At 36.1% G+C, this 27,886-nt stretch overlaps 1 protein-coding gene across 1 annotated transcript in view; it reads right to left on the bottom strand.

The window, feature by feature from the left end:
* LOC140756054 (tRNA dimethylallyltransferase) overlaps positions 1-27,886 on the bottom strand; it is a 301,945-nt gene that overhangs the window by 910 nt on the left and 273,149 nt on the right. The window contains exons 5-6 of the mRNA XM_073091447.1: positions 12,789-12,904; positions 345-555 (exon numbers count right to left, since the gene is read on the bottom strand). Of these exons, the coding sequence (XP_072947548.1) occupies positions 345-555; positions 12,789-12,904 (327 nt within the window). The remainder of the gene's footprint in view (positions 1-344; positions 556-12,788; positions 12,905-27,886) is intronic.

Below are 27,886 nucleotides of genomic sequence, written 5' to 3'. Positions count from 1 at the left end.
ACTAGGTGGCGTTAGCACGGTTTAAATAACTTTATTTGAATTGTATCAAAGTAGTTATAGCTACTGAACACTAGATGGCGTTAGTTCGTAGGCATGTATTACAAAGAAAATAAATTATAAAATTACCGAAGATTTTTTAACCGAAAATTAAAACGATATACGATTACATTTTTTGAACATCCGATGTACTAAAGGGACTACTATTGTATTTAATAAACGCGTTTTTCTGTTTCGTGATAATAAACCATGAATTAATTCTTAAATTATTTTTTACACATTTTATTTCAAATATAAAAATAACCGAATAACTGAAATGTACTTAATATAGATAATATTATGCTTACTTCTCGCGTTGGATGTTCCAAAAATCTAGCGCGAACCATTTTATTCTGCCGCCTCGCGTACCGCCGGGTGCCCATTTTCATGTTGCATATGCTCTGTTGTAAGAGTTTCTTTCCTTCATCGCTGTTTCTTTCATCTTCAGTCAACATCAGGTATTCGTGAAATTCTTTGAATCCCAGCGTTTGAAACACTCCCTTGGTGTAATCTGGTGGTCTGGAAATTTAAGAAGAAAATAAATTAATATTCATTTAAGGGTCTTTATGGGTTTAAGGATACTTTAAGTCTTATATATGAGTCAGTCCCACTTAGTCATCTCGTTATTTATTAACAATACGGCTTGTGATCGACTTCGGTAGCACACCAGTTGCCGGGTTTCTGCTTTTGACCCGGCACCAAGCGTCTAGAGGAACACCGCGGACTTTTACTTGGTAAGAGACCGACATATCCATTTGCGTTCCCCCTGGCGGAAGTGCATCTATTAAGATTTCTCCATGTTAAAAAAAATCCAGTACTATCTGAAATTACTTGCAGATGTCTTTGGAGGGCAGTGGCCAATTAACACCGGTTAGAAATGAGTTCCGTTTGCTACTTTCACTTGAAATAAAGCAAAAACAAATTAACAAATAATATTTTTAATTTAAGTACCTACAGATAATTACCTCGTAATTAAATTACGCAGTTTATATACCTAACTGTTATGAAACGGTAAATGTTTTAACAAAGAAACAAATTAAATACTTATAGGTAATTCGGGTCAATGCAATGAGACCGAGTGCGACCTGCCCGTCTGGCAAACCATCTTCACATGTATGCAAATTTTATAGATACAGCCGTTCATTAAATAGATGCATCGCATATTTAATTAAGTAAATTATATTTTCGTTTATAAGCAATTGTAACGGTTTCGCACATTTATGAATTTTTTTTTATTGTTTGCGTTTTTTTTTTTATAATAATAAGAGTAGCAGACGAGCATGCAGTCCACCTGATGGTAAGTGGCTACTGCCGCCCATGGACATCTGTAATCAACCCCAGATTGATTGGATTAGGTATTCCTACCTGAGGTCGGCCACAGATGCGCCGCTACCCCTGAGGACTAAGCTGGAACGCCTCGGAAAAGTCTGTCTCCCTTACCACACCCTTCAAACCGGAACACAGCAGCGCCTAACACTGCTGTTATTAGGTAGAAATAGGTGTGGCGGTGGTGCCGCCGGAGTCGAACCACAAAGGGTTCTACCACCTTGCGTTTTCAATATTAGGTACTGCAATTTCCCTAACTATTGGTTAGTGCTTAAGGCAGATGTTTAACTTGAAATTTTGGCCACCGTCGCTGTAGGACATCCGTAATTAACTCCAAAAACAATTGGAGTCTAACCCGATCCCGCTTACAGAAGCTTGGCTGCGTTAGTAACTATTGTGGGCTATGTTGGTACTCCAAGTATTCCTCCCTTATGCACGCCACGAGCTAGAAAACAGCTCCGGTTAGTAATGCATTTGAAGCAGAAATAGCCTCATTGCTGGTAGCGGAGTCAAAACACAAAGAGTATAATAATTTTTTTTTAAGTAATGATTATCAGATACTCCTCATGAGGAATTACACAAAAGTAATTCTCGTCATAATTTGTGTAAGGTTCATAAAGTTAAAATCTATAAACAAAACTTATATTTCTTTTACCGTTGATACATCAATGCATAATGAAATTGTTCTATACAAAAGTAACCTTTGTTATCAATGTATCATATATCGGTAAAGTTAATATGGTCTATTAAATGTAAAAGAATATCTTCGTCAATTTTCCTTTACGGCGTCTGTCTGTACATAAAGTTTGGAGGCCAATTCGGCGCTTACGTAACCTGTAGCCATGTCCACGTATCGTGCATTCACCTTACATACGAGCACATACGATACATTACCACGGTGCTGAATACACAATGTCAGCGGCCTCGAGTTATCAATCAAATATTGACAATATTATTATCAAATTCACTTTACATATCGACGCCTCTTGTAGTGTTTTCGGGTTCCGTACCCAAAGGGTAAAGCGGAACCCTAATACTAAGCTTCCGCTGTCCGTCCGTCTGTCACAGGGCTCTATCTCTTAAACCGTTATAGCACAGTATAAGGATATACAGTAATTTAACTCGGCCCTGTCCTTGAATTAGATACCTACGGTTGCGCTGGGCACGGTAACGCGTTAGGGCTGCCTGCCTACAGTTTTTTAATTACATCTGCATACTTGACTTTCTTTTTAATTTTTTGATTGTAAATGTTGTATTTTTTTATTTATACAAATGAATGCTATAGTTAATTATATAGAAAGTGTTGAATGAAAATGCATGTTATGTTTTTTAATATGTATATATTACGTAATAAAAACTATTCTTATAATTGGGTACTTGACAGTTACAACAATAAAATATGAAATATGTTCGACATGATAGCTTATAAATTAACATAAATTATGCAAAATTTAGTTTAAATATTTAATACAATATTTAATAATAATTTTAATTAGAGATGCGCCGAATAGTGGTTTCACCGAATAACCGAATACCGAATATTATTCGGTTTAACTTTCACCGAACTGGATATTCGGCCGAATGATTCGGTTTACCAATTCATTGTTTTGCCGCGTAAACAGGTTCTAATATTTCTTTTATAGTGTCCATTATTGTCAATTTGCCAGTTACCTGTGTTCATTAAAACTTTGATTTAAGTTGTAAAAAGAAATACTGATTTGAGGTTTAAAATAAATGTTAACTATACTAACTTTAGAATCTATACAAATAATTAAAATTTAAGTGTCTGTTTGTAATGTCAAAATAACAACATTTTACTAAGACCATATAACATAAAAGGAAAATATAAAATATACGGTACATACGGTACTTTTAACGAAAAAAAAAATTATTTCAAATTTGGTTTGTTCCGGCTAATCTTTAAAATGGCTGTACTGATTTTGATGGGACTTTCACTGGCAATTAGCTGATGTTATAGACAGTAACATAGGCTACATTAATTTTGGAAAAAGAATTAGGGATAAGCGCAAAAAAGTTAAATCCCATGAAAACTTCAGAGTATTTACACTTTTAACGCGGGTGAAACCGCGGGGCACAGCTCGTAAGTAATAAATATGTTCTTTTAAGGTTTCAAAATAAATGTTGATTTGAAGTTTAATTGCTTTATGTTATTAAATTATCATAGGATTTCTTTGACTTAAAATATAACATAAATCTTACATAAGAAGTTTTGTGTTTTAGTTATGTACCGTGTCGTGTATACACGAAAGTAGACATACCTACTCGAACCGAATATATTCGGCACCAAAACCGAATAATTCGGCCGAATACAAATACCAAAAAAGATGCCGAATACGCCGAAAACCGAATACCAAACGAATATTCGGCGCATCTCTAATTATAATCTATACTCCGATTCATAATTGGGTGTCCAAAATGTAAACAAAGGTGTTGACCTATCAAGAAAATACCTTTCAAATGGTAGTTTCTTATTTTTGACGATCTTAAAATAATACAACAATAATAAAATATTGATCTAAATAAATTAAGATCAATTCTCATTTTCTAATATTTATATTACCTCATTCAGAATAGTCCCTCGGCGGCATATCGCGCGAACAAACGGGTGCCGAAAGGCCGCTAAGCCACGCCCTCAGCCTTTGTTGCGCCGCGCGACGACGAATAAATACGACGCGTGCGTTGTGCAAGCAAGCCCTTCGTTTATCAACAGTTTCGAGTTTTATTTTGCGCGGGAATAATAAAAGTTGTAAATTGGTCGAAGAAATAGTTTTATTCTATTAATTCAGAAGAGGGATAACCTCAAATAACAAGCTCTGACACCTGTCTACTGAACCAAAATTACAACAATCATACGTATTTTTTTAAAATATCAAATTGTATTAATTAAAAACTAATCTAATTTAGTAGTAGTAGTACCTAGTAGATTAAGTATCTAGTATTAACATAAAAATCATTGTAATTGTCTTACCTTTCGGAGTTTCCAGGCAGTTTAAAAAATGTTATATCTGGATGTGTTATTGACGAATTGAAGCAACCAAAAACAACACAATATAATCTATAACTTTTCTTCGCCATATTATTCTTGAAACAACAAAATATCTTACAAAACCGTCACATAACCCGCTCGTCACCGTGGCACATTCACGACACTGCGTGTACCGAGTGTTTACTTACCTCGAGACGAGTAGGCGTGGCTTGCGTTTCGTGCGTTTGTATGAAGATAAAATACTGTATATCCTTATACTGTGGTTATAGATACACAGTTAAAATTTTCACAATGCAATTACTTCTAGGGTTGCTATGATAACAAATATTAAAAATAAAATTAAATGGAAATTTGGTGGTACAGAACTCTCCATGTGTGAGTTCCACTCGCACTTGGTCAAATATTTAAACGTAGGAATTACGTAGTAGGCATTATGTATATAGGAGTTAAGTGAGCATTCGTATTTATGATGAAGTGGAAATAGAACAGGAGTTCTGTCTCACGTCGAATGACGACGTCGCTACCTTGAAAAGTAATTTGGAATGCCTTATAAAATAGCCCCATTAAATCACTACACGAATTTTGCCTGAACGAAATCCGAAGTTAGTTAACTCTGGTAGGGAAGTCTAGTTTTTTTTATAATATAAGAGTAGCAGACGAGCATGCAGTCCACCTGATGGTAAGTGGCTACTGCCGCCCATGGACATCTGTAATCAACCCCAGACAGGATTAGATATTCCTACCTGAGGTTGGCCACAGATGCGCCGCTACCCCTGAGGACTAAGCTGGAACGCCTCGGAAAAGTATGTCTCCCTTACCACACCCTTCAAATCGGAACACAGCAGCGCCTAACACTGCTGTTATTAGTTTCGAACGAATATACAAATTTACTTCGGTGTAGCTTCGGGCGTTTCCTACTCCGATGGTTTTTATTAAGAAGGAATTATTTGACAGCTAAATCCTACTTTCCAGGGCTTTAAATCCTACCGAAATTGCTTCATCGGATCACAACTTTAGACTTTACGATTGCGAAGAACGTTCGAAACTTCGAATGAATAAATAGAATTCCCGTCATTTTAAAATACAATATTTATTAAAATAGCTTGTGCATCATACAGACTTTATTTAATTCATATTACACGAACCACAACGAAATTAGTAAAGTAATTACATAGTTAGGCATTACAAAATATAAAAAGACTAATCTACAACCTAAACAAGCAAGTCTAGGTACGTTCGCTCTTGTGAATGGATTTAGCAAAAAAGGCCCCGAGAGTCGACAACCTCTCGTGTTTTTTGCTATTTTTTATATATAAATTGGTATTTGCTAGAAGTGTTTGCTTATGTAATATGTTTTATTATATAGGAGGTTTAGCGTATTTTGAAATTACACTAAGTAGTTTATTATATCGAATTGGAAAGTATTAAACTACTCGCATTTGTTTATTTGGAAACGATTATTAGAGATATTTATGGTAGGAAGTTTTGTCAACATTGAATTTGCTAAATAACCGGTAGATTAGATAGAAAAATTAAGAAAGAAAATGTCTCATATTGATGTTGCGCAAAGACGCACTCTCAAAGAAAATAAATATTTTTTTGGGATCTACGAGTATACATTCGTTATTGACTGTCCGTTACTATGTATAATTTGTTTTTTTTTTGTACATATAATACAAACTAATACGTAGATGATATAGATAATATATTCAATATGATTATAATTTTACCGCATCTGTTTAAAAGCTTAAGTCGGATCAAGTGCAAGACTATGAATCAAAACCCATATTCATTCATATTCTAATTACCCATTCTTGCCCAACAATGGGTAAGTAATAACAAACAGTGCCTTATACGCTACTTTTGGGACTCAATTATTATTTTAACGTCCAAAATCTTTTACGTCTTAAATGGAGGACTTCCCAAAATCGTTATTAGGTGTTCAGCGAAGCGGGCCCGAGTTGGTAAACACTGCACGGAGGTGAGGGGGTGGTTTAATGAAGTGACGGGTGCGGGGGTGCGGGTCGCGGGAGGGGAGGTCGCGTCGTGAGAGGAAGGCCTATGAATACGAATAGAATAAATGGAAGCGGCCATATTTATAATGGAGTGCTAATTTATTTTATTTTGTCGTATTTCGACTAGCATTAATTGTTTAGGATTGTGCATTAAGATTTTAGAACTGTTCTATATATGATAATACTATAATGATTTTAGTTAAGATTGTTATAAAATATCACTTGTTAAACATATCAAGACGACATATTTTCGATGATTTAAAGTTATATGTTAAGATAATATATTATCTTTATAACGCAATTACCCAATTTACTTTGTCAATTTACTGAGGCAACTACAATTTATGGTTTTCACAAAAATATTGAAAAAGATGATGATGTACGAGCATCACAATACTACATCATAAAAACCTTATATTCACTTTAATTATTTTCCAATCTACTTGGTAATTACTCCAATCTTGGTAAATACAAAAAAGATTTTATTGGAACTAATTATTTCAATAATTAACCATTATCAACAATAATTTATAGTCTATGTCTCTTCCAGATACCGAATAGATCATAAGAACTAAAGTAGCGAGTAGTGGTCGGTGCGGTTACCGCGGACTTGTGCGAGGCGCGCAGTCTTGATACTTGATTGATGTGACACCTCGCTATTGTTACTTTCATATTTAAGTATGACATTTGTATTTATTATCTGTGGCAGTAATAGTAGTTTTGTTGATGGTCACTGATAGTATCTACCTACTTTATAATGATGAAAGCAAATAAAGTTATGCTGAAAGGCAAGAAGCTAAGGCCGTAAAACACTATAAAAAAAAGTGTACAAAATTGTTTATTTTGTAGTCTATGGTTTTAAAAAATAAAAATGTACTTTTTATTTATATGAACGAGCGATGCAGTCCAATTGATCTTACTCGTAAATAGTTTATAACTACGAATACATAAGGTTTGATACGCAGAAATACCGTGTTCGAAATTTGGCAAGACAAAAATAATGAAGTTGGATTTGTCTTTAGGGTCTGGGTGTTTGTGTATTTGTCTGTAGGTATTATCCTATTCGTATAGAAAGCGTTTATAAAAGCGATTTCCAAATAGAAGGGCTGAATCGTATGGAGATCATGTGTTTTTGAGGTGTAAGTAGGAACGCTTAGTTTAGTAGGATGTGCGTTTACGCGTGCGTTATTTACTTCAAAAAAGGAAAAGCTACGAAGATAGACTGTATTTTTATTTTCAAATTAAAATACAGCAGAATTATCCACTGGTGCTATTTTAATTTAATTGTTTCTTAACAATATCTCTAACTCTATCAGTTTAAAGATCTTGTGGCCAGACTATCATTTGTTTACTTATCTGTAACTTAACTATCACTAAACATTAAATAAATACCAACAGAATCACCATATCATAATATACTCCATTAATAATCAATTATACAAAAATTAAAAATTACACCGAGTACCAAAGACAAACAAGTGTCATACGAAAATAGACGCGCGTAACGTGAAACCATAGAGAACCGCAACCATAGAGCAGATGCCACTCGGCCGGCCGTTGCCCGGCGGCCATCTTGTGCGCTGCTGTTCTTTTTTCAATTTCTACCATTGTCGTTGGCGCGTATCCGCGATGCGTAGAGCTATCGTGTTTTTCTTGTTTATTTATTTATTATTAATTAGTGGTTATTATAATTTCATTTATAATGTGTGCTTTGACAATTACTCATTATAAATTGTTTGATGCTCAACATGCACAATATTAAAAAAAAAATCTTAAAATTAATTATACGTACGATTTAATTAAATTACATACGTAAAACTTAAAGTAGTACGCATAGATTAGTAAAGTTTACTCACTCCTAAAAAAAAAGGTAACACGTTTTAAGAATTGAAATAGTTTTGCCTCGTCTCCGTGCTAAAATGTCCCTAAAATATTTGAAATAATTATTTATTTATTGTGTAAATTACGCAGTATTAGTTATTTATTCGTAAATTTTCTCTAAAAATGTTTTTATGTGTCAAGAATTAAAAAAAAGAAATAAAAAAGCTTACAAATAAGCTGTTTGTGGCTTCATTCAATTTCAAGGCGGCGAAGTATCTTTACTAATCTATGGGGTAGCAACGCATTTGTGGTCCACTTCTGTTACGTCTGCAATCTTATCTAGGCTTGATTACATGAATATAAAAGGTCAATGGCCACCTGATAGGCATCAGTTCACATACTCGTTTGGCATTTAAATACTAGAAAATATAATCTAAAAAGTTTTAAAAAGCAACTTATTTCGTTTTTTTAAACAACCCTTTCATTTAATACCCACATCATAAATGGATTAAAAATTATTGTTTAACCATCTTGGGGCATAAGTCATAACCGTTTTTGAGAATTAAGTCAATATTTCGAAGGTCGAATTTCGATGGTGGTAGAACCCTTTGTGATTCGACTCCGACGGCACCACCGCCACACTTATTTCTGCCTCATAACAGCAGTGGTAGGCGCTGCTGTGTTCCGTTTTGAAGGGTGTGGTAAGGGAGACATACTTTTCCAAGGCGTTCCAGCTTAGTCCTCAGGGGCAGCGGCCTATCTGTGGCCGACCTCAGGTAGGAATATCTTATCCTATCTGGGGTTGATCACAGATGTCCCCGGGCGGCAGTAGCAACTTACCTTCAGGTGGACTGCATGCTCGTCCGCTACTCCTATATTTAAAAAAAATCATCCGAACCAAAAGTGTACGCAAAATTTCAACGACAACAAACATCAATTTTTGGTTGGCAAAACATCAGATAGATCGATTATTAATAACGGGCGTTAGTTCCATTAAACACTAACAAACGATGTTTTATTTTTTTATTTGTACAGATAACATTTTAAAAGATCGCCATTGCCTGTAACGCAACTAACACTGTTTAATTTAACGGATAATTTGCGCGGATCGAATGCTTTGTTTCGTTCAAATTAAGAGGTTGCCGGCATCTGCCAAGTCAGTTGTTTGGGTCCAGACAAACCAACGGAATAGACACCTAACGATAATACACTGCTGCTTTTACGCCAGGGAAATTAATTTGATCAAAAGTGACGCCTACGAATTTTATTGGTCTCTAGAGATTAGCAGGGACTTGTAGATTTAATTTTGTGCGCGATTTTTTTTATCTACTTATGAGCCTAGGTTCATGTTGTTCTGCAACAAGAAAAAATAAATCTCGACATCAGCGTCATCTATCTGACAAGATGCCTATTTCTACCTAAAACCACACAATAAAACGAGTACATACTGACAATATTGCATTAAAATCGGTTGACTACTTTTTGCGATGAGTATGTATGAAAACGACGTCACGTGATTTATTTATATCAAGACTAGGAGTCTATATAGTTACTTCGTCCACGTTTTGATTGGTATTCATCGGCTCTTGCATAACATCTGGACGCTCGCTTGGGTGATATGAAAACGATTTCGATAATTTAATTAGGAACACATAAATAAAGTGTGAAATATGTTCACGGGATATAAAAGTGGCCCTAAAACCATGTCAATTTGAAGCTATTGTTCTATACTTCGAATGAGATAGGAATGTTCTAATGCGATTGTTTCAGCACTAGCGTTGAACTATAAGCTATATAGGTAACCTAAAGATAAAAACTGAAGTAATTGTTTTGTATTTCTAAACCCAACAAAGAAGTACCCTTTTTTTTTTTTTTTTGTTACGAGGGGGAAACCTTCAAAAGGTACCCTGTGCCGTGGGAGCGGCACGGGGTTATGTGGGATTCTTACCGCACTAAAACCCCCCCGGTGGCCGTCCTCTGCGCTGCGTAGAGGACTCCGGGATCTCAAGAGGAACGCAACCGGAGTCCTCTTAGCGCGTTGCCCCATCGGGCTCCTCCCAGGTGAGCGTGACGCTCGCCACACCGTCTGGTGTGCACAACGGTATGCGACCACACATACCGCCGTCCTTCCCGGGGTCGCTGTCCGGGCGGTTCGAGCTCCCACTCTTACGACCCGCAACCCCGGAAGCCCCTTTTAGTCGCCTCTTACGACAGGCAGGAGATACCGTAGCCCTATTCTGGTCCCGGAACTACAGGGACCAACAAAGAAGTACCCTAAGAGGTTCTGTATTTCACTGTATTTTTTTATAGGTCATCATAACTTTTTACAGGGTGTACCGATTTAGATGATTATTTTTATATTCGAAAGTTGTTGCCTGTCACGTGGTCTCATGTAACCTGAGCGTGAGTGAAGTAGTTTTTGAGTTATACCTTTGAAGTCAGTTTTTTGTTTAAAGCATAATTATACTATCAAGTCATCTAAATTTCCGCGAGTGTCTTGAAAATATAACAGTCGCAGCTAACGCTCTTACTATATTATTAGTAATATATAAAGATGTTGGCATCTTTCATCGGTGTTGATCGTACATGTGCCTTATCCCAGATTAAGAGACGTCTGCCTGTCCGCCGGCGCTTGTATTCTGTTTAGATTGCTGTACGACGGAATGATTTGGGAGTGTAACATCTGCTCGCTCTGACGCTCTAACGATATTATCAACATAGTTAATCGTCGTTGATCGTACTTTGCCTTATCCCAGATTAAGAGACTGTTTAGATTGCTGTACGACGGAATGATTTGGGAGTTTAACATCTGCTCGCTCTGATGCTCTAACGATATTATCAACATAGTTCATCGCCGTTGGTCGTACTTTGCCCTATCCCAGATTAAGAGACTGTTTAGATTGCTGTACGACGGAATGATTTGGGAGTGTAACATCTGCTCGCTCTGACGCTCTAACGATATTATCAACATGGTTCATCGCCGTTGGTCGTACTTTGCCCTATCCCAGATTAAGAGACTGTTTAGATTGCTGTACGACGGAATGATTTGGGAGTGTAACATCTGCTCGTTCTGACGCTCTAACGATATTATCAACATGGTTCATCGCCGTTGGTCGTACTTTGCCCTATCCCAGATTAAGAGACTGTTTAGATTGCTGTACGACGGAATGATTTGGGAGTGTAACATCTGCTCGCTCTGACGCTCTAACGATATTATCAACATGGTTCATCGCCGTTGGTCGTACTTTGCCCTATCCCAGATTAAGAGACTGTTTAGATTGCTGTACGACGGAATGATTTGGGAGTGTAACATCTGCTCGTTCTGACGCTCTAACGATATTATCAACATGGTTCATCGCCGTTGGTCGTACTTTGCCCTATCCCAGATTAAGAGACTGTTTAGATTGCTGTACGACGGAATGATTTGGGAGTGTAACATCTGCTCGCTCTGACGCTCTAACGATATTATCAACATGGTTCATCGCCGTTGGTCTTACTTTGCCTAATCCCAGATTAAGAGACTGTTTAGATTGCTGTACGACGGAATGATTTGGGAGTTTAAAATCTGCTCGCTCTGATGCTCTAACGATATTATCAACATAGTTCATCGCCGTTGGTCGTACTTTGCCTTATCCCAGATTAAGACTGTTTAGATTGCTGTACGACGGAATGATTTGGGAGTTTAGCATCTGCTGCCACTAGCGTTTAATCAGAATATCGCAACGTAGATCTATGGGTACGTAGATCGATAGATTGACGAATGAAAGGTTTGTTGTGGTAAGGAAAAGCTTTTAGGGAACGCGATGGATATGTTGCAACTGATCTTAAGTAGTCACTGCGAATTGTGGATTGACCAGTCAGTCGTTAGAGGTGTTCGTTTTGGGGACTTTTTATGTTGTTTTTATAATATGGTTGAAGCAAAGAAGCAAGTCTCAAGGTCTGAGACAGTGATAGCCTTGTGGTTAAGAAACTCGACCTCTCGATCGAGGGGTCCGAGGTTCAAATCTCAGGCACGCACCTCTAATTTACGAAATTATGTGCGTATTAGAAATTGAACTTGCTTAAACGGTGAAGGAAAAAGATCGTCAGGCAACCTGCATACCTGAGATATTCAAAATCTCAAAGGTATGTGAAGTCTACCAATTCGCACTTGGTCAGCGCGGTGGACTATGGCCTAAACCTTCTTATTCTGAGAGGAGACCCGTGCAGCAAGAGCAGTGGGACAATAATGGGTTGATGATGATGATGATGAAAGGAGCAAGCAGTCCGTCTGACGGTTAGCAGCGAAGATTAGATTCCTATCTGTCGTTGGCAACCGATGCTATCCTGAGGATTAAGTTGGAACGTCTCGGAAAAGTACGTCTTCTTTACCACACCCTTCAAAGGTGAAGTAGCGCCTAACAGCAGGGATTAAGTGCTTCATCATCAGGTTGTTCGACTGTCTGAATTTCTTTCGATAACTACACAAACTTTACAAAATTAAAGTTTGAGATTCGTATCTTTACTACGTCGGATATCATTCTGGTGATCAGTGTTTGATTCCAATCTAGCCTAGATTGGATCAATGTTAAATATGATCTTACTTGCCATCCCGGATCCTCTGCTTGTTGTGCCTCTCGTGGAAGTCCAGGAGTTCCTCGATCAGACCCTCCTCCAACATGGAGTCGACGCGGGCGTTCAGTCTCTCATCGTGGATAGCCTGTAATATAATTTTTTTCATCAATCAGTTTCCAGTGGCTTAGTGGTCATCACACCAGTCTGAAACCATGAGGGAACGATTTTTAGTCAGGTGGGTATCAAAACAATGATTTTGGTGTTATTATAATTATATCTGAGGGTATTTTATATTGAAGTAGCAAATAAGCATGCAGTCCACCTGATAGGCATCTGCATCCAACCCCAGATCAGATTAGAGTCCTACCTGAGGTTGACTACAGATTCGTTGCCTCCCCTCAGGACTAATACGAAACGCTTAGGGTAATAAGCGCCTATGTCTCCTTTACCACAGTCTCTAAAACATAGAAGCGTTTAAAAATGCTGTTATTAGAAAGAAATAGGTGCGGCAATGATGCCTCTAGAGACAAACCACAAAAGATTCTCGCGAACAAGCGATTTGAATAGATTTGATTTTACCACCATTACCATTTTGTTACCACAAATTTTTTGTCACAATAATCCTATCTGAAATTCAAACCAGAACACAGCAGCGCTTAACTGCTGTTATGAGGCAGAAATAGGTGTGGCGGTGGTACCGCCGGAGTCGAACAAAAAAAGGTTCAGTGTCGATAGTGCCTCTGCAATCACGACGATTTGAAGAGGCGTAACATATCGCTAAATGACGTCACAGCTCGCTATGCGCCGGTCACGGTTATGTCATCCGGGCCGCGCGTGTGTCGATTCCCCCTGACCTCATAGATAATGCATACATATAATCAGGCTCTGTTTATACTACATTGGGTTGGCTAGAACTGCAGATTGAACGTCATATGTTTTTTCCATAAGATGTTCAAAGAAAATCGATATGATTAATGTGCTTTTACGATAATCTCATGTTTTATATCAGCTGTCCAGTGACAACTGAGACTTTCCTCTCAATGATATTTGAAGCCTATTAACCAACTTTTAGGCATCATAGGCTTACAACTACTACTTTTCTAATAGTATAAACTCCGGAATGTGATTTTCCGTTTAATTGTTTTTCCGTTAACATTATTATTCCAAATCCGTTTTTCCACAAAACTTACATAATTCATATTTTCCCAGTAACTTATATGTCGAGTTAAATCATAATTTATACAGACATCAATTTGCTTAACAAACAGGACAAGGTCCGTAGTATTTCCGATAACTTTATCGTGTTAAGGCCCTTTCTCATTGACTAAACCTTGAATAACTTTAAAAGAGAAACTTATATGAAGAGTTTTCCAACTAGTTGATGAAGGGTGGACCAGTGGTGACCATACTGATCTAACATGAGAAGGTTCCGGGTTTGATCTTCGGTGTAAAATTATAGTAGCATTTGAAGGTGGTAGAACCCGTTGTGGTTCGACTCCGGCGGCACCACCGCCACACCTGTTTCTGACTCATAATAGCAGTGTTAAGCAATGCTGTGTTCCGGTTTGAAGGGTGTGATAAAGGAGACATACTTTTCCGAGGCGGACCACCTTAGTCCTCAGTGGTAGCAGCGCATCTGTGGCTGACTTCAGGTAGGAATATCCAATCCTATCTTGAGTTTATTACAGATGTCCATGGGCGGCAGTAGCCACTTACCATCAGGTGGACTGCATGCTCGTCTGCTACTCCCATATTATAAAAAAAAGCATTCATTAGGGACGAAGGAAATCATCGCGAAGAAACCAACATTAATAAGAAATAAAGAAACATTTTAAAGCTACGTAAAATTTACTAATCCGCACTTAAGCAGCGTGGCGGACCTTACCCTTCTTATTCTGAAAGAAAATCCCGTGCTTAGCAGTGGGATTCGTTCTTGGAGAATGCATATACTACTTTAAATCAAGTGCTAGTATCTAGCGCCTACATTCATAGAACGAAACCGCAAGAGAATTCCGAGTATAGAGCCTTAGACTAAAATAACAGATAGTAATCAGAATCATGCCGCTTATTATATACTAATGATATGTATAGATTCCGTTTGTTCGTGACTAATTCTATATTATACATGTACGACACGACCCGTACTTTGTATGTGCTAACTAGTGTAGTGATGTGCTGTGGCGATACGATGAATACGAATACAAGGGCATACTGAGGCATTGCGACTAAGTCTTCAGGAGAAGCAAAGCAAATATGGCTGACCTCAGGCAGGACTTTTATCATATTTGGGATTGATTACTATAGCCACTAAAGCAGTGATAGCCTAGTGGTTAAGAACCTCGGCCTCTCGATCGAGGGGTCTGAGATTCAAATCCCAGGCACGCACCTCTAATTTTTCGAAGTTATATGCGTATTAGAAATTAATTATCACTTGCTAAACGGTGAAGGAAAACATCATGAGGAAACCTGCATACCTGAGACATTTATAAAAAAAAATCTCAAAGTTATGTGAAGTCTACCAATACGCACTTTTTTTTGGCCAAGCATGCAGTCCACCTGATGGTAAGTGGCTACTGCCGCCCATGGATATCTGTAATCGACCCTAGACAGGATTAGATATTCCAACCCGAGGTCGGCCACAGATGCGCCGCTATCCCTGAAGACTAAGCTGTAATGCCACAAAAATGTATGTCTCCCTTATTACACCCTTCAAACCAGAACACAGCAGCGTTTAAAACTGCTGTTATGAGGCAGTAATAGATGCGGCGGTGGTGCCGCCGGAGTCGAACCACAAAGGGTTCTACCACCTTTAATTTGCAATTGGCGTTTCATAAAATAAAACATTTACTCAACATTTATGATATGAATGTATCCACGACAACATCACTATAACTACTGCACAATGCTACATGTTTTTCCTTGCCCAATTGCAACGAACACGTGTGACCGATTTGCACATGCGTTATGTCATGTCGTGTGTGAGATTGTTTGGGCGCGGTAGGAATTCGCGGCAATATGTGTTAAGGACATTATTTACACGAAAAAGTAGGATTTGAGAGCGGAATATATAATATCATGCGCTTTTATTTGAGTTAAGTAAGTAACTAAGTAGTAAATAAATAAAAACTGATGTTAATTGACAATTCTATAGAGTAAACGGATTTTCCACCTGATGGCCCATGGACATTTTAATCAACCCCAGTTATAATTAGAGTCCTATCGGAGATCGGGCACAGATGCGTTGGTACACCTAAGGACCAAGTTGGAGCTCCTTACATAAGTACCTACATATCTCCCTCATGTATCGTAAGCCTTTAAAGCGGAACACAGCAGCGCTAAACTGCTGTTATAAGGCAAAAATACATAAGGCGCAAATACTCCGAAGTCGAACCACAAAGGGATCTATCTCCTTCAATATTTGGCTATGCTCAATGATTATGCCAGGATAGTAGCTGTGCTCAATCTATATCTATCTATCACTCATTTTTACAACACGATTAAGAAATTTTCTATAGCGTGATTCAAAATACAACATTTATATATTTTTATCTTCCCCAGGCTTTTTTAATATGCCTTTTAAATATGGCTAAAAAGCCTGGGGAGATTTTCCTGTGGTGATCCTTTCTTCCTTACATAATACTTTTATAGTGTTCCTATTTAATCATTGCTCGCAATAATGCATTCTCGATTGCAGATGCAGCGACGCGAATCTGTCACTAAGCGTTACAGCTGTTGTGATCAACTTTTGTAAGAATTGAAGGGCAGCAATTACCACTTAAACATTATTACATCCGTTCTCAATTTAAGTCACACAAAAATCACCGATACATTTTGCTTGCACCAAACCAACCAAATAATAAAGATATCCCAAATCAAGTCTAGGCTCGCTTCGGATCTTGTTAGCATCTAGAATACGGAATGCACGCTAAGGTCAATGTGCTCGTTAAGGTTTTTTTGGTTGTGATAACTCCATTTGTATGCGAGATAGCGTACCGGGGCGGGGTGGCGTGCTCGTATATATCCAACTAATTTTTAAGCCAATTTCGAAGTGTTTTAAGGTGATTACTTAGTTATACGGTGAGGTTTGTTGAACTTTTTCGTTGTTTGGAGATATGTCAAGTCCGAGTTCGTGGTCGTGGGTTCAGTATGAGTTTGCAATAATATTTATGCGTTTGGAATTATATAACCTTGTTATCGCTAATGATGATTATTGAAAGGCGTTATCGTATCGTTCGGACGAAGTACTTTTGATGAAAGGTTGTGGTTGTGGATGCTTGATGACTTACATGAGGCGACCATCCTAGTCCTGAACAGTGGCAATATCATAGAGGTATTGAGCCTCAAGTAGAGACTGCTTAATGTAGAGTAGGCCGCACTTGTCTATGGGGGGCAGACCATTTACTGTCTAATCTCAAGCTGTACTGTCTAAGGTCAATTTATTTTATCGATATAGTCATCCTCTGTTGGCTTGTGTTCTTCATTGTTCAAAGGTAGATCGAGCAGGAATAACAGATTTTTATTTTAATCTTATATGTACCGTGATATGTAAGATGCAAAATTATATAGACGTGTCCGAAAGATTTGAATCGTAAAAAGGTATTAAATGCAAATCGAGAATAATACCATATCCGCAGTGAAAAAAGATATAAAGTGTAAATAAAACAAACTTGTGAATCAATTAAAAAATGCAGACACAAACATTTTTGATGCGCTTTAAAAGAACTTTAATCCTGAACGCAGACACTACAATTATATTCAATTCTATACATAAATGTATAAATAACTGCACGCAACGGTTGCGTTAGCTTAATACATACATATAAAATGTAAATTGATATAAACACATACCAACATAAATATAATTGGCCAAGTGCAAGTCAAACTCGCACACCGAGGGTTCCGTACCATCAACATTTTAATTTTTTTTATTATTAGTATTTGTTATTATAGCAGCTACTGAAGTTAATACATTGTGAAAATTTTAATTGTCTACCTATTACGGTTGAATAGATAAAGGGAAAACGGCGAAAAATAGCGGCTTCTTGTATGGCGACCACCATTTATTTTCAACTTTCAACTATTTTTTATATTTTTAGTATTTGTTTTTATAGCGGCCACCTTTATACATACTCTGTAAAAATTTCAAGTGTCTATCTTTTACGGTTCAGGAGATAGAGCCCTGTGACTGACGGTCAGACAGCGAAGTCTTAGTAGTAATAGGGTTCCGTTCTTACACTTCGGGTACGGAATCCTAATTATCTTTACGTCACGAAATTACATGAAACGTATGACATAAACAGTTTTTGTTTCATTCATACAAGATCCTCGTTATGGATGGCGGGCTACTCTACATAAAACCGCTGAGACGAAAAATTATAAACATAAAGTGAACTCAATAAAACAGATAATAAAAATGGTGGCAAGTGCATCGTGCAAAGATCTGTTTTTATATGTGCTCGCTCTTAAATTAAATATTCTTGTCTTAGTGTCACGCCCACGGAGTAATAAAGCATAGAGCGACTTTACCGCCTTGTTAGTTGGTATAGTCCGCGTAAAACTGTTAGTCCGCTCTGAATATAGAAATGAATCGCGTCGCTGCAGCAAATTGTATGACTACACCTGCTCGCAATAACTTCAGAGCGGACTAGCAGTTTGGCGCGGAATATACATGTAGTAGGCAGTGTTGGTTGACGTTTAAAATTCGCTAATTTTTTTCGTAACTAGATATGTAAAGTTAACCTCCGACCTGTCTAAATGACAATTATTACAACGACTTACTTAATCAAATAAAAAATCCTTGTAATATATATTAAGTTCTCTAGGTAGACAGAGACAGTTATAATAAAGATCTCATGAAGATAATACGCCTTTTAGTAGACGAGCCTAAGCTTTCTACATTACAACTTGTAAAATTTAGGTACTTATAACTTGTAAAATATTAGGCATATTTCATCACAAATAGGATATTTACTATTAAAATTTAAAAAAAAAAGCATCATCGCACTTTATTTGATTTTGTATTTTATTTGATCGCCATATATAACGTGCAGTGAAGGCGTTCGCACCTGTGCACACTGTTCTTACCCGGGGAACTTTCGAGAGCTCGCTCTATACTTTTAATTACACTGAGGTCACGCCTTATAAATTACTTGAAACATGGAAATAAATTTCGATCGAGGATAATTCACAATTATACTCGTACGTTTCGTTTTACGATTTTACGTTTCCGTGTCGAAGACACATCAACACTTCGTTAGGACCACACGCAACGTGTTATCTCTTTAAATAACGTACTTGGGAGTAATCTGAGTGGAAACTATTTAAACGAAACACAGATTATTAAACGAATTAAAATAATGTAAGGCGGAAAGAAGAGAATCCACGCTTTAAAATAAATATTTAAAAAGTACACGTCAAGATTGACAGTCGGGCTTTGAAAGCGTCAAAAAAGTTTTTTTTTCTTTTTACATCATAGATATAGTGCATATATGTAGCTGCTCTATTAGTAAAAGCATCTTTTAAAAGACAGTTGCACATAGTATAAATTGAAAGTATATATAGGTATGTTGTACACAACCAAACTGTGTTAACCATTACGTTGTCCGGTACGTTTTTTTTATTATATAAGAGTAGCAGACGAGCATGCAGTCCACCTGATGGTAAGTGGCTACTGCCGCCCATGGACATCTGTAATCAACCCCAGATAGAGATATTCCTACCTGAGGTCGGCCACAGATGCGCCGCTACCCCTGAAGACTAAGCTGGAACGCCTCGGAAAAGTCTGTCTCCCTTACCACACCCTTCAAACCGGAACACAGCAGTCCCTAACACTGCTGTTATTAGGTAGAAATAGGTGTGGCGGTAGTGCCGCCGAAGTCGAACCAAAAACGGTTCTAACCCTAAGGGTTCTTTACCTGTCCTATAAAACGCTGCTTATTTTTTGCGAAACAAGGCAATCTGCCTACCATTTTTGAGTATATCAACTTTACGCAACTACTAATCGCCTAATCGCATAATCGCATTAGTGTCAACGTGTATGAAATTGTCCCATGTATGTGTGTATATTTTGTTACACTTGTATGCTATGTAGCGATTGACCGGCCTTGACTTGTCGGGTTTACCGAAAAATTTGCTTAAGTTGTTAGTAATGTGTTCTAACTTTGATAATTTAAAGAAATTTGCAATATAAAGCGAAACTGTGATATAATATTACCTATATGTTAACCTTACCTTCTAAATTTGAATTATGTATCAGCCATAGATTAGTAAAGATTACTCACTCCTAACAAGAAAATGTACCCAGTTTTGAAAATTGAAATAGTTGCGTAAAAAGTTTTCCCACGTCTCCGTGCTAAAATGTCCCTAAAATATTTGAAATAATTATTTATTTATTATGTAAATTACGCAGTATTACTTATTTATTCGTAAATTTTCTCTAAAAATGTTTTTATTTGTCAAGAATTCAAAAAAAGAACTTACTATAATAAGCCGTTTGTGGCTTTATTCAATTTTAAGGCGGCGAAGTATCTTTACTAATCTATGGTATCAGCTTAAATAATGTTTGTATCATTTTCGCACAAAGGAATAAGAGTACTTGTCTTGTCACGCGGGTCTACGCCGGCATGCGTGCTTCGCCTGTACTCTTCTCGACACGCGTGCGTACGAAGCACATCACAGCAAAATATCTATGAAAAGATACGAGTCATACACCCAGACCAGACCTGCATGCTCGTCTGCTACTCTTATATTATAAAAAAAGTGTAAAAATAATTATGAATAAAATTTAGTGTTTCAAGTATTTGCACTAACTGAATGACTGGGTGCCATGGCTGATTTTGTTATGCCAATGGGATGTCATATAATACCCATCCATCCATCAATCTACTTTACGACACTTTTTCCAATTGTTTAATGGTCAAATTAGGAATTTTCCAATAGTCTAATTGAGACTAATTATGTTTGTAACTTCGGTGCAATAATAATTATATTTATAAAAATCTGACGATGGACCCGGATGTTGTCTATGGAAACGCATCAACCAAATGAGATATAATCGTCCTGTGTAGGCTTGATGGATTCATCTGTACAAGTTATAAGTACACTCAGTATACATGAATTAAATAATCAAATAAAAAACGTCAAATTTTATTTTCTCCAAGCCTACATTCGAAAGTTGCACGGCATTAGAAATATACATGTCACGTTCCGTTATTTAAAAAGAAACCACCATCAACCAGGAACGAAAGTGGAATTGACCTGTCAAATTCGAAAATAGAACGAGGAGCGACGACGGCAGTGGAGCGCGACGTTTTTGAATATAGAACGTTCCCACTGCTTTATTTCTCACGACAATATAGGAGAGATGTTAGTGTTGTATTAGAGATGGCGCTACTTTTCTCTATAGTTTTCATACGTAATTCTCGTAGTTTAAAATTTCATTCTCAATTCAACTCAATGGATTACTCTAAGAATAATCTAAGACTAATAATATACCTAAGACTAATGCTTATGTAAGTAATGTATTCATTACTATTATAAATTCCGTCGAACATAGTTTGTTAAAACTGTAGGTTTAACAAGTGTACCAAATAGAACCTAATGACGACAGTATAAATAATTCTAGTCAGGTAATTTAAACACAAAATACATATATCGAAAAAGCTTATAACGCTCATAGTTTATAACGGTAATTAAAAGATAAAAAAAATTACATATTCAAAAAATTTTAGACCAATGGAAACAATTCCGTGATGGAGCCAGTCAAACGAAAGCGATAATAATAGTTTGGTACTAAGAATTTGCGCTAAGTATTATTCGAAATTATCGTTAAACGGAATGCGGATCCAATAAGTTTTAATTTTAAATGTCGTCATAAAATGACCAATCTTTGCCTCTGTATCTTGAGTTTAATTCTAGCAATCTTCATAATAATATCGTAGAGTTATTTTAAAATTGTAGTCTGACATACTGACATACCGATTACTTTAGAATAATAGTTCTATTCTATGTAATATGATAATTTTATCATCGCAAAGTAGCGTAATTAACATGATTTAATTAAATATCGTAGTAATAAAATTATTCAAATATTTAAATGGATCATTCACCTAATGTAAATAACCTATGTTATTTCTTATTTAGAGTAATTAGTTTGAACAATTAAAATAATTTTGTTCAAAATTACTTAACTACAATTTTTAACATAATGATAGCTTTTTATGTATAAAATATATTGTTTTAAATATGTTCTAAAAGTTGATGTAACTGTCAATTATTTTTAATGAATATATGCAACAACATTTAGGAACTCGCCGAACAAAGACGAATAGTGGCAAGTATAAGTAAATACCCTATTCGGTACTCGTCTGTTCCCTGTGGGTGTTTCAGCTTACCTTTCAGGGTTAATCAAATGATTAAGCATGGGGTTCTTCAAAAAAGGTGTAAAAAGAGCTCTCCTAAAAAGCCGGCGATGCATTGGCGACTCCTCTGGTGTTGCAAATGTCCATAGGCGACGGTGACTACTTTCCATCAGGTAGCACGCCTGCCTCTTCGTTTAGGTATAATTATAAAAAAAAAATCTTTGCACTACGATGCGGAGTTTACATAGTCGTTGTTTAAATGTTGCATTAAAATTAATTTCTCGCTTAAAATATCATTGTCCGCTACGTATTGGACGTAACCTTAATGACTGGAGGCGTTCTATTTTTAAAAAGCTGTCAAAACTGCCGTCTGTGAAACTAGAGTTGATACACGCGTTTCCCGCCTTTTCATTTACACATTAAAAGGAGATTTGTTTTTTAATCTATTATTATAATACAGAAGTTTTATTTTCTTTGTTTACAGTTTTTATGTGTTTATTTTTTAACACAAATTTATCAACCTCACGACATTTGTTTATTTAAAATCATCTTCAAAAGTTTGAATAAAACACGTTTTTGTAACGCATTTGAAGATTTAAATTATTTGTCAGATGTTAGATGAATATTTTTGCGTCACAATTCATTGAAATATAGATGTATTTTAAGTCGGTTTGTAGGGAATTCCGTTTCTTCCTCCACTTTTTATGACTCAACCATAGATATACTACTAATAACGTCTTTATTAGTAGTATATCTATCGACTCAACTGTATCAATAGATCACTTTACTAAACTTATACAACAAATAATTAATAGCTTGTAGCCTGTGCTAAAGAAAAACACAGCTACACCATAGACATTTTTTACACTTTCATTGTTAAATAAAGACCGAATCGACACAAGATAATTATAGGCACACAGCCAATGTCTTTTTATTAAATTTATCATTCATAGAAATAGCTTATTTGACCCTCGTTCCAGCCTTTTGTTACATAGTTGATTTTTTGCGTGATATCGAGAACGTTTATTTTGTCTATTGTCACTCATAGACAACGCAGCTTCCGTCTCTTTTTTTTATTTTTTTTATAACCGCCTGGTTACCGTCTGTCCGAGTGACCTCGAGTCGTAAAACTAGTATGATAGTGTTTTAGGCGGGTTGCGCACCTTCATTAAATGTTAAATACTTCATCATGTAGAAATGTATGTAATTCTACAAAAAATATGAATTTCTCTTTAATGATTTCTAATTATTCTAATTAAAATTGCATCCGTACTGAAATGGGTCTCAGAGCTCCGAAGCTCGGAATAACATTAGGTATTCTTTAGAATACACCAGGATTTTTTATACCAATCAATTCTTTATGATTTTTGAAGATATACGTTGCTTATTTAGAAATAGCAGCAGAAGTATCAGATACTACAAAATTACTTGTGTACAAAATCTTTTTGACTTTCATCATTATAGAAATAGTCTTGAGGTTGTATCAAATATTCTGGTCCTTATATATCACTTATTTCTTAAAACCATACAATCAATCGAACAGCGAATCAATGATGGTTTAATTTAATTTTACTTTAAAATACCGCATATATATGTCTAACAGCGTTCAATACTAGTTTGAACGTGCGCAGTTGGCCTTATAGACGTAGTTTGGGATTCGGCGTGGTATTAAAATTCAGTAGGAAGCCAGCTGCGACTGTGACCGCCCTTGACTCCGTAGGCGACGCCGGTGTACTGTAACGGTGGTGTTACAGTCTCGCTGGGACCTTACACTATTGACGTTACAAATCAAATACTAGTATTTTCTAAAAAACATATTATGTAGCAAACGAGCATGCTCATGTCTAGTTCTTTAGGTCTGTTAAGTGCTGGTTTGAGTTGTGTTTTACTAAGTGAGACACAATAAAACGAGATGTATCAAGTTAGTCGCCAGTTGTAGCAACGCATTTGTGTCCGGATCGTAGTCTGTATCAATCCCGGGCAGAGCCTTTGCCATGACATAATCTATTTGACATTTCAATGTTTAAAAAAAAAACAATACGCATATTTTTTTTGATTGCGAATCTCATACGTTGCTTTAACGTTGAATCTGATGTAGCATATAAATCGTTTTATTATTTTTGATTGGAATTATTTCGATGCACCAATATTCCACGCCGCCATATTATTTTAATTGTCTATAACCAACACAAAACAAACAAAAAAGAACCGGAGTTCTAGCTGAGGTCTTATACAAGTTATACACTAGTGTCATTAGGGAAACTAATTTAGTGCTCATTTATTAATAAAATACCTAATTGCTATACCATATCTTTAAAACTGAATGGTTCCTGTTCACACTTCTAATAACAGAGAAAGCGATAAATGTGGTACAACGGGACTACCCCTATTTATAATTTCGGCTTTTACTTTTTCTTATTACAATTTCTATTCGGCCTATCTGCAACGAACATGCTCGCTCTCGCACGCCGTTCGTCAGCGAGTGTATAAGGCAGTTACATTGTCGCGACCTAGTCGCGCCTCTGATATGCGGATTTTTTTGAACCAACCCGTTTCCTTTTGTGGATTGTGTGTGAAAAAGTAAGAGCGTTTCTAACTAGTTTTAGTTAAATAAATATTATTATAATACTAGCTGACCCGGCAAACGTTGTGTTGCCATATAAATAAAAAAATGTTAAGGGTGAACAACCCTTATCACTTAGGGGGCATGAAAAATAGATATCAGCCGATTCTCAGACCTACTGAATATGCATATAAAATTTGGTGAACATCGGTAAAGCCGTTTCGGAGGAGTACGGTAACTAACATTGTCACACGAGAATTTTATATATACGATTATAATATTATTATATTTAAATATTATTATAATATTTATTTTTATTTAATGAAGAAGATAAAGCAATTTATCAATGTTATAGTTAAAAATGCGTCATGTTCATTCATGAGAATGAACATGACGCATTTTTAACATTAACAATGTTAATATAATTTACTTAAGTCAATCCAGATTGTTCTAGATTATTGTGGCGTGTGTAAAGTAAGCGACAAAAAAAGCAGCCCTCTTTATGTTAATAAATATAGAGCAGAAGTTCTGACCTGAAGGGTACAGTACCCTTAGTATGAGTTTTTACGTTTTTACAAAAAGGACTGTTTTTGTATTGTTTACGTATTTGCCCATACATTTCCAATCAGCGCTTCTAGCGGATTGTATCAGAACTGATTGGGAAATGTATGGGAAATACGTAAACAGTTCATACCACTTCACACTGACATAATCTCGTATTAATTAAAGTTTGAAATTTATTTCAGAAAAGCTTATTACCAACTGGTAATTTATTTATTTATTTATTTTATTAAGTTCACCAACGGTTGTAACATTATACATATTTTTAAATTAAGTCTAGTTACAATGCAAGCAATAAATGTACAACCACTTAAAGGTAAACATCACATGCAATACAGATCTAAACGTGGTAATGAAAATAGAATAACAAACTTTATAAACCAAAAACTAAAACAACACAAAAAAGAGAAAAAAAAAATAGTACAGTAAATTAAACATTAAATTGAAACACTAATTATAATTTAGATACAGCCTTCCTAAAAGCAGCTAGACACGTATTATTAATGTCGATGTCTGTGGATTCACTACGCTTATTATAGAGTATGGACAGTCTTGCAATAGGAGAGTTTGATCCCAATTTAGTTTTACAATGGGGAGGTACGAAGAGTTGAATCGGTTTGCGAGGCATGTTGACGGGTATTCTAAAGGAGAGCTTAGAGAGAAGACGCGGAAAATGTATCTGAGAATTTACTAATTTATATAAAAAGATTAGATCTAATGCATCTCTCCGAGTATCCAAGCTAGACATATTGAAGTGATCTAGAGACGCTTTATAAGAATACTTGTCTTTATTTTTGCCTAACGAATACGCAAGATGCCTGACAAATCTCTTCTGTACCCGCTCTATACGAAGCATATGGGATGCAAAATGAGGACGCCAAACTACACTCCCATATTCCAAAGTGGATCTTACAAGACTGTTATACATAATGATTTTAGTTGAAGCTTTTTTGAAAAATTTGGAATATCTAATGATAAAACCCAACATTCTAGATGCTTTCTTTATCATTGAATCTATATGTGGTACAAAAGTTAACTTGGTATCAATACTTATCCCCAGATCTTTAATTGTTTCTGTTTCACAAATTTGCGTGTCATTAATGAAGTAAACTGAAGGAATGATACGGAATTTTCTAGTAAATTTGATATGAAAGCATTTTGACACGTTAAGCTCCATTATATTTATTTTACACCAGCGAGCCAGAGCATTTATGTCTTCCTGAAAACTTAATACATCCTCCCAGGTGTCTATTACTTTATACAATTTTAGGTCATCTGCAAACATCAATGGAATTGAATTATTAAAGCAAAGTGGGAGGTCATTAATAAATATATTAAACAAAATTGGGCCTAGATGAGAACCTTGTGGAACGCCAGATAATATTTTACATGAATATGAATTAAAACCATTAACCACGACAAAAAATGTGCGTTCCGACAGATATGACCCCAGCCAATCGAGAATGTCACCTGCAAATCCATATGAACTTAATTTAGTTAATAAGATCTTGTGAACAACTTTATCGAATGCTTTGGTGAAATCGGTGTATATAGCGTCGACTTGCTTCCTTTTATCAACCGATGTAATAAGGTCGTCAATATAAGACACCAAGTTTGTATTAATTGATCGGCCCCTTAAGAAACCATTTTGCTCATCACTGCTGTATTTCTCAAAATGTTTATGGACAAATCGACATACTAGTGATTCAAAGATTTTTGAAAAGCTAGACAAGATGGAAATTGGTCGATAGTTGCTTACAAGATGAATATCACCAGATTTGTGGATTGGCACTACTTTGGCTGTCTTCCAAAGTGAAGGAAAAATGCCTGACTTAAGGGAGACATTAAATATATGATGCAATGGAGTGACTAGATTGTCAGCGCATTTGACGATGAAGTATGGTGGAATACTATCGGGTCCCGCACCCTTCGTGCCATCTAAAGACAGTAAAGCTTTTCGTATTGAGTTACTACTAATATATAGCGAGGTAAATGCCTCATAGAATGCTTGATCATTGGGGTAGGTATTCGTGTTTTCCCTTGAGTCATTGTGTATGTAGTCGCTATCGTCAGTATTTTCATATATAGAATTAAATTGATAAGTAATAAATCGTGAATGAGATTTTCACCCCTTCCTTTTATTTTTACATTATGTCTTGTTGAAAGAATTCATGTTGATACCAATCAGATAAACTTGAAAGAAGAGCAGAATGAAATAGAAATAATAATAACTATTATACGTATCAACGCGATATAAATCTTCTACAAAATGAGCCTCCCTAATTTACGACACCGCGGAATATCACCACTATTAAAATATCAAATTTACCCGAAAATAATTAAATTATTTAAACCATTAAACAAGTGTCCGGTAGTAAATAATGTTAGCGTCAAGGTTAAGTGTAACAGGTTAACAACCGCTGTATAGAAACTTTAAATACTTGTCTATGACATTCAAATGTAACCATAGATTTGAGTCTATACAAATAAACCGAATTGTTCGTCTGTAATTTCAAGAAGACTTCTGTTTCTTTTGCTCATGAAATGTTTCTTTACTTTGGGAACTAATAAAATGGTGACTTTTTCATTTTGTGTGTTTAAATAGTTTATCTTGTTACGGATTTTGACTACATTTTCATTAAAA

Source organism: Epargyreus clarus, unplaced genomic scaffold, assembly GCF_041222505.1.
Source record: "Epargyreus clarus isolate Ecla_fem2 unplaced genomic scaffold, WU_Ecla_fem_2.2 ptg000034l, whole genome shotgun sequence".
NCBI classification, from domain to species: Eukaryota; Metazoa; Arthropoda; class Insecta; order Lepidoptera; family Hesperiidae; genus Epargyreus; species Epargyreus clarus.
This window is presented reverse-complemented; position numbering and strand designations above follow the sequence as displayed.